Source organism: Octopus sinensis, linkage group LG15, assembly GCF_006345805.1.
Source record: "Octopus sinensis linkage group LG15, ASM634580v1, whole genome shotgun sequence".
In the NCBI taxonomy this organism is placed as follows: domain Eukaryota; kingdom Metazoa; phylum Mollusca; class Cephalopoda; order Octopoda; family Octopodidae; genus Octopus; species Octopus sinensis.
Genome location: NC_043011.1, coordinates 51,207,035 through 51,221,815, shown reverse-complemented (window position 1 = coordinate 51,221,815; position 14,781 = coordinate 51,207,035). Strand labels below are relative to the sequence as shown.

Sequence of the window (14,781 nt, the reverse complement as noted above, 5' to 3'; positions counted from 1 at the left end):
TAATTTATGTTTTTATTTATAATGTATGCTTTTGTGCATTGAGCATTGGTCTTGTGTGAGTGTGTGTGTGTGTGTGTGTGTGTGTGTGTGTGTGTGTGTGTGTGTGAGGGTGTGTGTGTGTGTGTGTGTACATGTTTCTCCTGCATGTATTCTCTTGTTACTCCTATTAGCAAATGAAATATGTGAATAATTAATACCAAAACTATTTTCCAATCTCTTGTTTTGATATGTAATTATTATTCTGCAATAAAATATACTCCATGCATACCTCACCTCAAACAAATATGTGTACAAGTATAAGCAGATGTGCTTCAAGAGAACACACTTTGGATTATAACCCAATCAGCAATATATATATATATATATATATATATATATATATATATATATACACCACACTGAACTGCTGAACTCTTTTGGAATCTTGGAACCAACCACTCTGTTGCTTATAAATTGCATTATATAAACTGAAAGTAACAAATCCACGAAATCCTATGTGTAATGGAAAAATTACTTGAGGTATTTTTGCTGACTTTTAACATTCATCATCATCATAATCACCATCATCATTAAGCATCTCTTTTCCAAGCTGGCATGAGTTGGGTGGTTTGGTAGGATCCGGTGAGCCACAGAATTGCATCGCATTCTATGTCAGCTTTAGCATAATTTTTACAGCTGGATGCCCTTCCTAATGTCAACCACTTTACAGTGTACACTGGATGCTTGTTTTCATTCCACCAGCACTAGTGGGGTTACCCAGTAACTTGAAAAACAGGAAAGGACAAGAAAAGACAAAAAAAATAGCAGAAAAGACAAAGGCCTTCTTGACTGAGTAGTGGTGGTATTTGAGAAGGAGGAGATGCCATTTTTATGTCAGGGAGAAGCAGGTGTCTTGTCATAAACAAGATACCCAGCTGCCCTGCACTTATATATGGGTAAGTGAGAGTATCTAGACTAAAGGTCAGATGAGAGTGATCAGATGCCAGTGCAAAAACTGAGGTCTACTTTCTTTTCCCTCCGACATCAGGGTCAATAAAATAAAACACAGTTTAGTAATAGGGCCAATGTAATTAACTAGTTCGTTTGTGTCTAAAGTGCTAGCCTTATACCTAAACTGGAAACAATAAATTGCAATATAAACTGAATGAATACATGATTTAAAACAATGTCATTCATAAACGATCTGCATGTTCCAGTCTTACCGTCTCCTGGTTTCTGTGTCTCTGTCTGAGCTGGAGATTCAGGGGTTACAACATCCGGCGCACCTGAAATGAAGAGTATATCAAGGTAATTTTCTCCCCATGAAAGACACAACATGGCAACTCTAAAGGAATCGTTAAATTTATAATTTTTATTTGAATACAAGAAACTTTATAATTTATGTTATTATATTTATAATGTATGCTTTTGTGTATTGAGCATTGTTTTTGTGTGTGTGTGTACATGTTTCTCCTGCATGTATAATATTGCATCCCATATTAGCAAATGAAATATGTGAATAATTAATACCAAAACTCTTTTCCAATCTCTTGTTTTGATATGTAATTATTATTCTGCAATAAAATATACTCCACGCAGACCCCACCTCAAACAAATATGAGCAACTGAATAAGCAGATGAGCTTCAAGAGAACACACTTTGGATTATAACCTTATCTGCAATATATATATATATATACATATGCACACACACACACACACACACACACACACACACACACACACATGTATAGACAGACAGACAGATAGATAGATAGATAGATAGATAGATAGATAGATAGATAGATAGATAGATAGATAGATAGATAGATAGATAGATAGATAGATAAATAGATAGAAAGATAGATAGATAGATAGATAGATAGATAGAGAGAGAGATAATTAAGTCTCATAACAGCCAACTTATCTTACAAAACAGTTTCATGCTGAAGAACCTTTTAAGTGCAGAAATGTAAATTGTCAATCATTGGGCATGATTGATTGAAATGTATTTTTTGACTGGTGAGAACCTATTGGAATACTATATATATATATATATGATGTTTATATACCAATACCATAGATTGTACAGTCATATGATAGATTTAGTCTACTGCCAAGGTAGACCAACAAGCAAATTGAACTCAGAGCAGGTTTGAACAAATATCACAAGACACAACTACACACCAAGTCCCATTCTGACATTTCTTTTACCAGTTCACTGCCTTCAACTGATATTATGTTTATCGACTCTGGAAAAATTAAGGTCATGCCTGATCTTGGTGGGGTTCAAACACAAAGTGTAAGATGCTGGAATGAATGTTACAAAGCATTTTATTTGATGCCCAAACAACTCTTCTTCTTCACTGAGATATTAGCAGGATTTGGGATGAGAGAGAATTTCAGAAGGGCTATAGCCCTAGAGCAGAACTGACCAAAATGTTTAGAAAAGGATACAGAGGGATGAGGTGGAGGTGGTATGTAAATAGGTAGATTTGAGCAACAGCAGCCATTGTAGAAAGGTAAAAAATATAACAGTGAAAAGAAAGAGGTATGAGATGGAGGTGGTATCTAACTGGGTAGATGTGAGCTATGGAGACCGTTCTAGTAGTGACACAAATAGTAGGAGTGAGGAGACAGAGAGAGATGAAATGGAGGTGGTGTGTAAATTGAGTAGATGTGAGAAACAGTGACTATCGTAGAAGTGGTCAAACTGTAAGAGGGAAAAGATAGAGAGAAGAGATGGAGGTGGAGGAAGAAGCTAGAGGTAAAGAACAGAGACTGTTGTGGTAGTGGTAGAAAAGGTAATATATATCAAATATGTGGCCATATGCCCATATTATAAATCAATATTTCAGAAGTGGTGTCACAGCAGCAGCAAGATCTTATAGAACTGAAGAGTACACTATCATGAGTCTTGCTTGAACCATACTGGAATATTTAAAAGGTCCTCTCACAAAATAAATAAAGATTGAAAAACAACAAAAAAAAGACATTTTATTTCTTAACAATTTTGTTTATTTTTCAATTACAATAATATAATAATAATAATGAAATTATTGTATACAGTGCTCAGGTGCACCACAACTTGTCAAAAGTGTGTATAAAGCATATGCAGTGATGTACAAATGTCTGGAAAGCGAACAGTGTTTGAGTCAGATCCATGCTTGCGTGTGTATGGAGGGGGGAAAATCAGGTGTAGTGTTGGCAAATCTCAGGAAGCATGGAAGTTTTGAAGGGTGCAGTGCTCCAACAATTCAGTTACATTCAGTTTCGTTAATTTTTTCTTTTCATTTAGTATCTTAATAGCAAACAAACTTCAACATCCGGGCACTTTCGAAGAGTAGTCACAGACTTTAATGGCCTCGCTGAAAGAAGTTCCCGGAGGACAGGGAAGTATATGTATTATTCCATTAGAGCATACTATATAGTTTTTGCAGTCTCCTGGGATTGCATGGCCTCCTGGTGCCTTACCCACACAACTGGCACTAGACGACGCCCCTAAATGGTGAAAGAAAGAATACATGTGTATATGTGAGTGTGTGAGTGTACATACATATATCGCTAATAGAGATACCTGGCGTTGCTTGTGATTAAAATGGCATAGTTTGTATATAATATATTACAGTTACATTGAAACAGGCGATATGGGAAAGTGCAGCATTGACAACAAAACATTTGTGGAGTAAATGATGGGCTAATTCGACTAAGCAACATGCTATGCATCCGTTTAGAATATTTCGGGCCCTGACTTGTCATGGAAAATTGGGGGTGGAGGTTATGTGATTTTTGAACACACCTAAAATCTGTCAGTGAATATACTCTCTTTTGCAGCAGTCGGCGTTGTGTCTAATTTTCACACCTTCAAGTTTGTTGTCCTACATCACTCATTAAGCAAATTTGGAGCAACTGTGGTTGTTCATTTGTGGGTAACAGGGAGCCAATGAGGTGATAGACTTGCCCTTGAACTTGGATGTTGGCGTAAATTCATGTTTAACTATCTTCTTAGATGCAGTAAACAGTATGTAATTTGTAATTTGAAATGCAGAGTTGTATTGTCTGATATTGATCAGAAAATCCTTTGACTGGATGGAAGTGCCTTTTAGAAGATCCATAAGAGGTTGAGAAGGAACTGATAGTCCTGGCAATCTTACCTGGCCACCTGAGCAGCACATGTCATTTATTTCATTTGAAAAAATTTTAAAGCTCTACAGAAACGATGATTGGTGTTTAGCACACCAATTTGGACAGAGCAGAGTTATCGATTTTATAAGAATGGGATGGATCATATATGAAAGCAGCTTCAGGAGTTGTGAAGAACAAATTCCAAAATAGTTTGTTTCTGAGAGCTATTCTATTGGACCTCTGTCTAATCATTAAAACATTGATTTAATGATCCAGCATTAAGTGCTGCAGCATGCATTTGCTGATATTGGGAAAGTCTTATCTCCCTTTTCTCCTGAGACTCTGTCTGACATGCTGCAGTATGCGTTTGCTGATCTTGAGAAAATCTCCTCTTGTTTCTCTCTTCAGACTCTCGTCTTTGGTTTTCTACGATCCTCTTTGCTTTATACTTGTTTCTGGAGAGATTATGTCTTTTCTTTGGTGGCATATTTTTTTCAAAATTGTAAACAAAGAATTATGAACATAGAAAAAAAACTATACATTAATCCATATTTTTGTAAGCAGTTGTATGTATGTAGTATATTTTTATTTTTGTATGCAGTATATTTTAACCAAATAGAAGCACATTTATGAACTGCTAATTTAACGGTAAATGCCACAATAATAATTATAGATAAATTTCTTAATATATATATATATATATTAAGCACATGTATTAAATGCTAATTTAAGGGTAAATATGTAAATGTAATTAAGTTGAAACCCTGCAACTGCTGCGATAATTATTAACTGGTAGCTGAATGGTAAATGTGTATTTTTATATACCTTACACCGGCCACCTCATTGCTTTTTGTCAAGAGTTTCACCTGCAGCCATTCGTTATGTCAGTCAACACATACACTGACACACCACTCTACTGTGGGGCCATAAAGAAAGAAAGTTGCTGATGTGTAATGTTCTTCACATTAAGATGTAAATTATTCATTCATTTCAAATATAATAGAAATAAGATGATCTTAATGTTATCACATTAGAACTAAAAGTGAAAGAATGAAAGTGAAACAATATTATAACATTATCACATTACAGATGATAAGCAGCTTTCTTTATTATAGTATAGATATGACTAATTCGGCGAAACATTACTTTCGTTATTGAAACATCATCATTCTCATAATGCAACATAATGGTTGAAATTGGAAGTGTGAAAGTATTTTCACTTTCTAAAGCCTAGCCAGGCTCATGGGCCTGGTTTCCCAGTTTCAATGGCGTATGTATTCCTCAGCTGGACGGGACGCCAGTCCATCGCAGCATTACTCATTTTTGCCAGCTGAGTGGATTGAAGCAATGTGAAATGAAGTGTTTTGCTCAAGAACACAACGTGTCGCCCAGTCTAGGAATCAAAACCACAATCTTACGATCATGATGCTGACACCCTAGCCACTAAGCCATGTGCCTCTACGTATATAAATTTGCATGTAAATAAATACATTATACATATATGTGTGTGTGTGTGTGTGTGTACGTCTATTTGTGGTGTCCTGTACACACATATATATATATTTATATAGGCATGTATATATACATGTAGATGTAGGTACGCACATATATGTTTGTATGTATGCATATATTTTATTTATTACACTATTGTATGAGTGAACGCCTTCGCGTTGATTCGATTCGATTCGTTTGGTTTCGTTTCGTTTCTTCTTCTTCTCTAAGCTGGTTTTTATATATATATATATACACACACACATACAATTTCATGCATGCATATGCTCACAATCTCATATATTTATCAAATACAAATGGATGCAGACATATAAGCAGTTACAAAACATGCCCATCTGCATGCTAATGTGAGATGCATGACCGTTTAATATCTGTACACACGCATACGCACAATATATACACATACATAAACATACAGATATATGTATATATCAACCAGTTCAGGTAAATAAAATCTCCAAAAGCTGTCTTGACTTAAACAAAAGAGCCTTGCCTTCTATAAGTGACTGGCTTGAAATTTGCAAAGGAAACATAACTCACAAAGACAAATATATACACGCACACATGTCCATGCACAGGCACACATAGACACACATACACACAGACACACACACATAAACATACATACATACATACATTAGTGCCTACAGTAAGTAGTCAACTGTGTGCATGTGTGTGTGTGTGTGCATGTATGCATGTACGGGTTCATGCATATGTGTGTATGAGTGCATGTCTGTACACAAAGCATTTTCAAGCCAGCAAATTATATGTATATGTCTTACCGTCTCCTGGTGTCGGTGACTGTGTCTGAGCTGGAGGTTCAGGGGTTACGACATCCGGCGCACCTGAAATGAAAAGTATATCAAGTTAATTTTCTCCGCATGAAGGACACAACACAGCAACTCTAATCGTTAAATTTATAATCTTTATTTGAATACAAGAAACTTTATAATTTATGTTTTTATATTTATAATGTATGCTTTTGTGCATTGAGCATTGGTCTTGTGTGAGTGTGTGTGTGTGTGTGTGTGTGTGTGTGTGTGTGTGTGTGTGTGTGTGTGTGTGTGTGTGTGAGGGTGTGTGTGTGTGTGTGTGTACATGTTTCTCCTGCATGTATTCTCTTGTTACTCCTATTAGCAAATGAAATATGTGAATAATTAATACCAAAACTATTTTCCAATCTCTTGTTTTGATATGTAATTATTCTGCAATAAAATATACTCCATGCATACCTCACCTCAAACAAATATGAGTACCAGAATAAGCAGATGTGCTTCAAGAGAACACACTTTGGATTATAACCTTATCTGCAATATATATATTTATATACACATATATATATATATATATATACATATGCACACACACACATGTATAGACAGACAGACAGACAGATAGATAGATAGATAGATAGATAGATAGATAGATAGATAGATAGATAGATAGATAGATAGATAGATAGATAGATAGATAGATAAATAGATAGATAGATAGATAGATAGATAGATAGATAGATAGATAGATAGATAGATAGATAGATAGATAGATAGATAGATAGATAGATAATTAAGTCTCATAACTGCCAATTGCAGAAATGTTAATTGTCAATCATTGGGCATGATTGATGGAAAGGTATCTTTTGAATGGTGAAAACATATTGGAAAACTTTATATATATATATATATATATATATATGTATATTATATGTATGTATATATATATATATATATATATATATATATATATATATATAATATATATATATATATATATATATATATATATATATGATGTTTAAATACCAATACCATAGATTGTACAGTTTTATGATAGATTTAGTCTACTGCCAAGGTAGACCAACAAGCAATTTGAACTCAGAGCAGGTTTGAACAAATATCACAAGACACAACTACACACCAAGTCCCATTCTGACATTTCTTTTACCAGTTCACTGCCTTAAACTGATATTATGTTTATCGACTCTGGAAAAATTAAGGCCATGCCTGATCTTGGTGGGGTTCAAACACAAAGTGTAAGATGCTGGAATGAATGTTACAAAGCATTTTATTTGATGCTCAAACAACTCTTCTACTTCACTGAGATATTAGCAGAATTGGCATGAGAGAGAATTTCAGAAGGGCTATAGCCCTAGAGCAGAACTGACCAAAATGTTTAGAAAAGGATACAGAGGGATGAGGTGGAGGTGGTATGTAAAAAGGTAGCTTTGAGCAACAGCAACCATTGTAGAAGGGTAGAAAATATAACAGTGAAAGGAAAGAGGTATGAGATGGAGGTGGTATCTAACTGGGTAGATGTGAGCAATGGAGACTGTTCTAGTAGTAACACAAATAGTAGGAGTGAGGAGACAGAGAGAGATGAAATGGAGGTGGTGTGTAAATTGAGTAGATGTGAGAAACAGTGACTATCGTAGAAGTGGTCAAACTGTAAGAGGGAAAAGATAGAGAGAGGAGATGGAGGTGGAGGAAGAAGCTAGAGGTAAAGAACAGAGACTGTTGTAGTAGTGGTAGAAAAGGTAATATATATCAAATATGTGGCCATATGCCCATATTATAAATTAATATTTCAGAAGTGGAAGGTGGCAAGCTGGCAGAATTATTAGCATGTTGGGCAAAATTCTTAGTGGCATTTCATTCTTCTTCACACTCTGAGTTCAAATTCCGCTGAAGTCGACTTTGCTTTTCATCCTTTTGTGGGGGGTCAATAAAGAAGCACCAGTTGGGTTTTGAGGGTTGATATAATCAACATACCCCCTCTTCCAAAATTGCTGACCTTGTGCCTAAATTTGAAATCAATATTTCAGAAGTGGTGTCACAACAGCAGCAAGATCTTATAGAACCGAAGAGTACACTATCATGAGTCTTGCTTGAACCATACTGGAATATTTAAAAGGTCCTTTCACAAAATAAATAAATAAATAATAAAGATTGAAAAACAACAAAAAAAAAGACATTTTATTTCTTAGCAATTTTCTTTATTTTTCAATTAAATTCAGTTTCGGTAATTTTTTTCTTTTCATTTAGTATCTTAATAGCAAAGAAACTTCAACATCCGGGCACTTCTGTAGAGAAGTCACAGTCTTTAATGGCTGTGCTGAAAGACGTTCCAGGAGGACAGGGAAGTATTTGTTTATTTCCATTGGAGCATACCATATAGTTTTTGCAGTCTCCTGGGATTGCATAGCTTCCTGGTGCCTTACCCACACAACTGGTACTAGACGACGCCCCTAAATAGTGAAAGAAAGAATACATGTGTATATGTGAGTGTGTGAGTGTACACACATATGTATATATATATACATACGTATGTATGTACATATATCACTAACAGAGATATGAGTTGGGTGGTTTGGTCGGATCCAGTGAGCCACAGAATTGCATCGCATTCTATGTCAGCTTTAGCATGATTTTTACAACCGGATACCCTTCATAATATCAACCACTTTACCGTGTACACCTGATGTTTGTTTTCATTCCACCAGCACTAGTGGGGTTACCCAGTAACTTGAAAGACAGGAAAGGACAAAAAAAGATAGAAAAACAGGAGAGAAGCGAAAGGCCTTCTTGACTGAGTGGTGGTGATGTTTGAGAAGGAGGAGATGAGATTTTTATGCCAGGGAGAAGCAGGTGTCTTGTCGTAGACAAGATACACAGCTGCCCTGCATTTATATATGGATATGTGGGAGTATCTAGACTAAAGGTCAGGAGAGAGTGATCAGATGCCAGGGCAAAAACTGAGGTCAACTTTCTTTTCCCTCCCACACAAGGGTCAATAAAATAAAACACAGTTTACTATTAGGGCCAATGTAATTAACTAGTTCGTTTGTGTCTAAAGTGTTAGCCTTATACCTAAACTGGAAACAATAAATTGCAATATAAACTAAATGAATACATGAATTAAAACAATGTCGTTCATAAAAGATCTGCAAGTTCCAGTCTTACCGTCTCCTGGTGTTGGTGTCTGTGTCTGAGCTGGAGGTTCAGAGGTTACGACATCCGGCACACCTGAAATGAAAAGTATATCAAGTTAATTTTCTCCCCATGAAGGACACAACACGGAAACTCTAAAGGAATCGTTAAATTTATAATTTTTTTTGGAACAAAAGAAACTTTATAATTTATGTTTTTATATTTATATGTAAAAAACACCACCCGAGCGTGACCGTTCGCCAGCCTCGTCTGGCACCTGTGTCGCGGGCACAAAAAAACACCATCTGAGCGTGACCGTTCGCCAGCCTCGTCTGGCACCTGTGTCAGTGGTACATAAAAAGCACCCACTACACTCACGGAGTGGTTGGCTTTAGGAAGGGCATCCAGCTGTAGAAACACTGCCAGATCTGACTGGCTTCCCAGACCCCAGTTGAACCGTCCAACCCATGCTAGCATGGAAAGCGGATGTTAAACAATGATGATGATGATTTATAATGTATGCTTTTGTGCATTGAGCATTGTTCCTCTGTGTGTGTGTGTGTGTGTGTGTGTGTGTCTGTGTGTGTGTTTGAGGGTGTGTGTGTGTGTGTGTACATGTTTCTCCTGCATGTATAATCTTGTAACTCCTATTAGCAAATGAAATATGTGAATAATTAATACCAAAACTCTTTTCCAATCTCTTGTTTTGATATGTAATTATTCTGCAATAAAATATACTCCATGCATACCCCACCTCAAACAAATATGAGCAACTGAATAAGCAGATGAGCTTCAAGAGAACACACTTTGGATTATAACCTTATCTGCAATATATATATACATATGCACACACACACACACACACACACACACACACACACACACACACATGTATAGACAGACAGACAGATAGATAGATAGATAGATAGATAGATAGATAGATAGATAGATAGATAGATAGATAGATAGATAGATAGATAGATAGATAGAAAGATAGATAGATAGATAGATAGATAGATAGATAGATAGATAGATAGATAGATATATAGAGAGAGAGATAATTAAGTCTCATAACAGCCAATTCATGTTACAAAACAGTTTTATGCTGAAGAACCTTTCAACTGCAGAAATGTAAATTGTCAATCATTGGGCATGATTGATTGAAATGTATTTTTTGACTGGTGAAAACCTATTGGAATACTATATATATATATGATGTTTATATACCAATACCATAGATTGTACAGTCGTATGATAGATTTAGTCTACTGCCAAGGTAGACCAACAAGCAATTTGAACTCAGAGCAGGTCTGAACAAATATCACAAGACACAACTACACACCAAGTCCCATTCTGACATTTCTTTTACCAGTTCACTGCCTTAAACTGATATTATGTTTATCGACTCTGGAAAAATTAAGGCCATGCCTGATCTTGGTGGGGTTCAAACACAAAGTGTAAGATGCTGGAATGAATGTTACAAAGCATTTTATTTGATGCTCAAACAACTCTTCTACTTCACTGAGATATTAGCAGAATTTGGCATGAGAGAGAATTTCAGAAGGGCTATAGCCCTAGAGCAGAACTGACCAAAATGTTTAGAAAAGGATACAGAGGGATGAGGTGGAGGTGGTATGTAAAAAGGTAGATTTGAGCAACAGCAACCATTGTAGAAGGGTAGAAAATATAACAGTGAAAGGAAAGAGGTATGAGATGGAGGTGGTATCTAACTGGGTAGATGTGAGCAATGGAGACTGTTCTAGTAGTGACACAAATAGTAGGAGTGAGGAGACAGAGAGAGATGAAATGGAGGTGGTGTGTAAATTGAGTAGATGTGAGAAACAGTGACTATCGTAGAAGTGGTCAAACTGTAAGAGGGAAAAGATAGAGAGAGGAGATGGAGGTGGAGGAAGAAGCTAGAGGTAAAGAACAGAGACTGTTGTAGTAGTGGTAGAAAAGGTAATATATATCAAATATGTGGCCATATGCCCATATTATAAATTAATATTTCAGAAGTGGAAGGTGGCAAGCTGGCAGAATTATTAGCATGTTGGGCAAAATTCTTAGTGGCATTTCATTCTTCTTCACACTCTGAGTTCAAATTCCGCTGAAGTCGACTTTGCTTTTCATCCTTTTGTGGGGGTCAATAAAGAAGCACCAGTTGGGTTTTGAGGGTTGATATAATCAACATACCCCCTCTTCCAAAATTGCTGACCTTGTGCCTAAATTTGAAATCAATATTTCAGAAGTGGTGTCACAACAGCAGCAAGATCTTATAGAACCGAAGAGTACACTATCATGAGTCTTGCTTGAACCATACTGGAATATTTAAAATGGTCCTTTCACAAAATAAATAAATAAATAATAAAGATTGAAAAACAACAAAAAAAAAGACATTTTATTTCTTAGCAATTTTCTTTATTTTTCAATTAAATTCAGTTTCGGTAATTTTTTTCTTTTCATTTAGTATCTTAATAGCAAAGAAACTTCAACATCCGGGCACTTCTGTAGAGAAGTCACAGTTTTTAATGGCTGTGCTGAAAGACGTTCCAGGAGGACAGGGAAGTATTTGTTTATTTCCATTGGAGCATACCATATAGTTTTTGCAGTCTCCTGGGATTGCATAGCTTCCTGGTGCCTTACCCACACAACTGGTACTAGACGACGCCCCTAAATAGTGAAAGAAAGAATACATGTGTATATGTGAGTGTGTGAGTGTACACACATATGTATATATGTACATACGTATGTATGTATGTACATATATCACTAACAGAGATATGAGTTGGGTGGTTTGGTCGGATCCAGTGAGCCACAGAATTGCATCGCATTCTATGTCAGCTTTAGCATGATTTTTACAACCGGATACCCTTCATAATATCAACCACTTTACCGTGTACACCTGATGTTTGTTTTCATTCCACCAGCACTAGTGGGGTTACCCAGTAACTTGAAAGACAGGAAAGGACAAAAAAAGATAGAAAAACAGGAGAGAAGCGAAAGGCCTTCTTGACTGAGTGGTGGTGATGTTTGAGAAGGAGGAGATGAGATTTTTATGCCAGGGAGAAGCAGGTGTCTTGTCGTAGACAAGATACACAGCTGCCCTGCATTTATATATGGGTAAGTGGGAGTATCTAGACTAAAGGTCAGATGAGAGTCATCAGATGTCAGTGCAAAAACTAAGGTCAACTTTGTTTTCCCTCCGACACCAGGGTCAATAAAATAAAACACAGTTTAGTAATAGGGCCAATGTAATTAACTAGTTCGTTTGTGTCTAAAGTGCTAGCCTTATACCTAAACTGGAAACAATAAATTGCAATATAAACTAAATGAATACATGAATTAAAACAATGTCGTTCATAAAAGATCTGCAAGTTCCAGTCTTACCGTCTCCTGGTGTTGGTGTCTGTGTCTGAGCTGGAGGTTCAGAGGTTACGACATCCGGCGCACCTGAAATGAAATGTATATCAAGTTAATTTTCTCCCCATGAAGGACACAACACGGCAACTCCATAGGAATTTCTAAATTTCTAAATTTTTATTTGAATAAAAGAAATCTTTATAATTTATGTTTTTATATTTATAATGTATGCTTTTGTGCATTGAGCATTGTTCTTGAGTGTGTGTGTGTGTGTGTGTGTGTGTGTCTGTGTCTGTGTGTGTGTGTGTGTGCGTGTGTCTGTGTCTGTGTGTGTCTGTGTGTGTGTGTGTGTGTGTGTGTCTGTGTGTGTCTGTGTCTGTGTGTGTCTGTGTTTGTGTGTGTCTGTGTGTGTGTGTGTGTGTGTGTGTGTGTGTGTGTGTGTGTGCGTGTGTACATGTTTCTCCTGCATGTATTCTCTTGTTACTCCTATTAGCAAATGAAATATGTGAATAATTAATAGCAAAACTATTTTCCAATCTCTTGTTTTGATATACTTTTACTTTTACTTTTACTTTTACTTTTACTTGTTTCAGTCATTTGACTGCGGCCATGCTGGAGCACCGCCTTTAGTCGAGCAACTCGACCCCGGGACTTATTCTTTTGTAAGCCCAGTACTTATTCTATCGGTCTCTTTTGCCGAACCGCTGCGCCCCCAGTCGCGTCGGGGTACTCGGCGTGCGGTCGAGGCGGCGGCGCGCTCGCGCGTCGTCCGTCTTGGCCGTGCCGCCGGCGTTTCTCCGGCCGACCTTAGGCGGGCGTCGGCAACGTCAACTGCAAAAAAATATACTCCATGCATACCTCACCTCAAGCAAATATGAGTAACAGAATAAGCAGATGAGCTGCAAGAGAACACACTTTGGATTTTAACCCTATCTGGAATATATATATACATATGCACACACACACACACACACACACACATGTATAGACAGACAGACAGATAGATAGATAGATAATTAAGTCTCATAACAGCCAATTCATGTTACAAAACAGTTTCATGCTGAAGAACCTTTCAAGTGCAGAAATGTAAATTGTCAATCATTGGGCATGAGTGATTGAAATGTATTTTTTGACTGGTGAAAACTTATTGGAAAACTATATATAGCATTATTAAATCTCAGAACGAGATGTAAACAGTAATCACTCGACTATGTAAAGTATAATAGCCATCTCAATATGGCTAACCACAAAGTGGGGTGTTACTGTAGCTTTTTAGCCCCAGGAGATCATCGTCTCCAGCTGGCTTTAGGCACACTATCTGTGCCCTTATGGTATTTGCAAAAGAGACAATGATCTCCTGGGGCTAAAAAGCTACACTAACACCCCACTTTGTGGTTAGCCATATTGAGATGGCTATTATACTTTACATATATATATATATATATATATATATATATATATATATATAGAGAGAGAGAGAGAGAGAGAGTGAGAGAGAGAGAGAGTGAGAGAGAGAGAACAGATAAGTGGCATGACATGAAAGAACAGATGTTTATTCCATTCCCATTCGTTTACAAATGTTTCATAATTTTGTTGGTTGAAGAATATTAGATATTACATCATCATTTGTATGTTTATAAAATATAGTTTCAACTACCATGAATCGTTCTGAAGATTAGCCTGATAGTTGAATTTTTCAGCACACTTATATATATACATATATATATATATATATATATATATATATATATATATATATATATATATTATATATATATATATATATATATACATATATATATATATATAATATATATATATATAGAGAGAGAGAGAGAGAGAGAGAGAGAGAGAGAGAGAGAGTGAGAGAGAGAGAACAG

The 14,781-nt window shown here is 36.3% G+C and overlaps 1 protein-coding gene across 7 annotated transcripts in view; it reads right to left on the bottom strand.

Moving 5' to 3' along the window:
• LOC115219765 (acidic mammalian chitinase) overlaps positions 1-14,781 on the bottom strand; it is a 70,655-nt gene that overhangs the window by 3,312 nt on the left and 52,562 nt on the right. Inside the window, exons 11-14 of one of the 7 annotated variants that reach the window (XM_029790008.2) lie at positions 12,929-12,991; positions 9,575-9,637; positions 6,398-6,460; positions 1,203-1,265 (exon numbers count right to left, since the gene is read on the bottom strand). The exons of 1 other annotated variant lie outside the window; for it this stretch is intronic. In XM_029790008.2, coding sequence (XP_029645868.1) covers positions 1,203-1,265; positions 6,398-6,460; positions 9,575-9,637; positions 12,929-12,991 — 252 coding nt within the window. Of the gene's footprint in view, positions 1-1,202; positions 1,266-3,234; positions 3,480-6,397; positions 6,461-8,662; positions 8,860-9,574; positions 9,638-11,997; positions 12,212-12,928; positions 12,992-14,781 lie in introns of those variants that run through there. 5 more of the 7 variants (XM_036509705.1, XM_029790013.2, XM_029790011.2 and 2 more) reach the window with 5 other exon arrangements.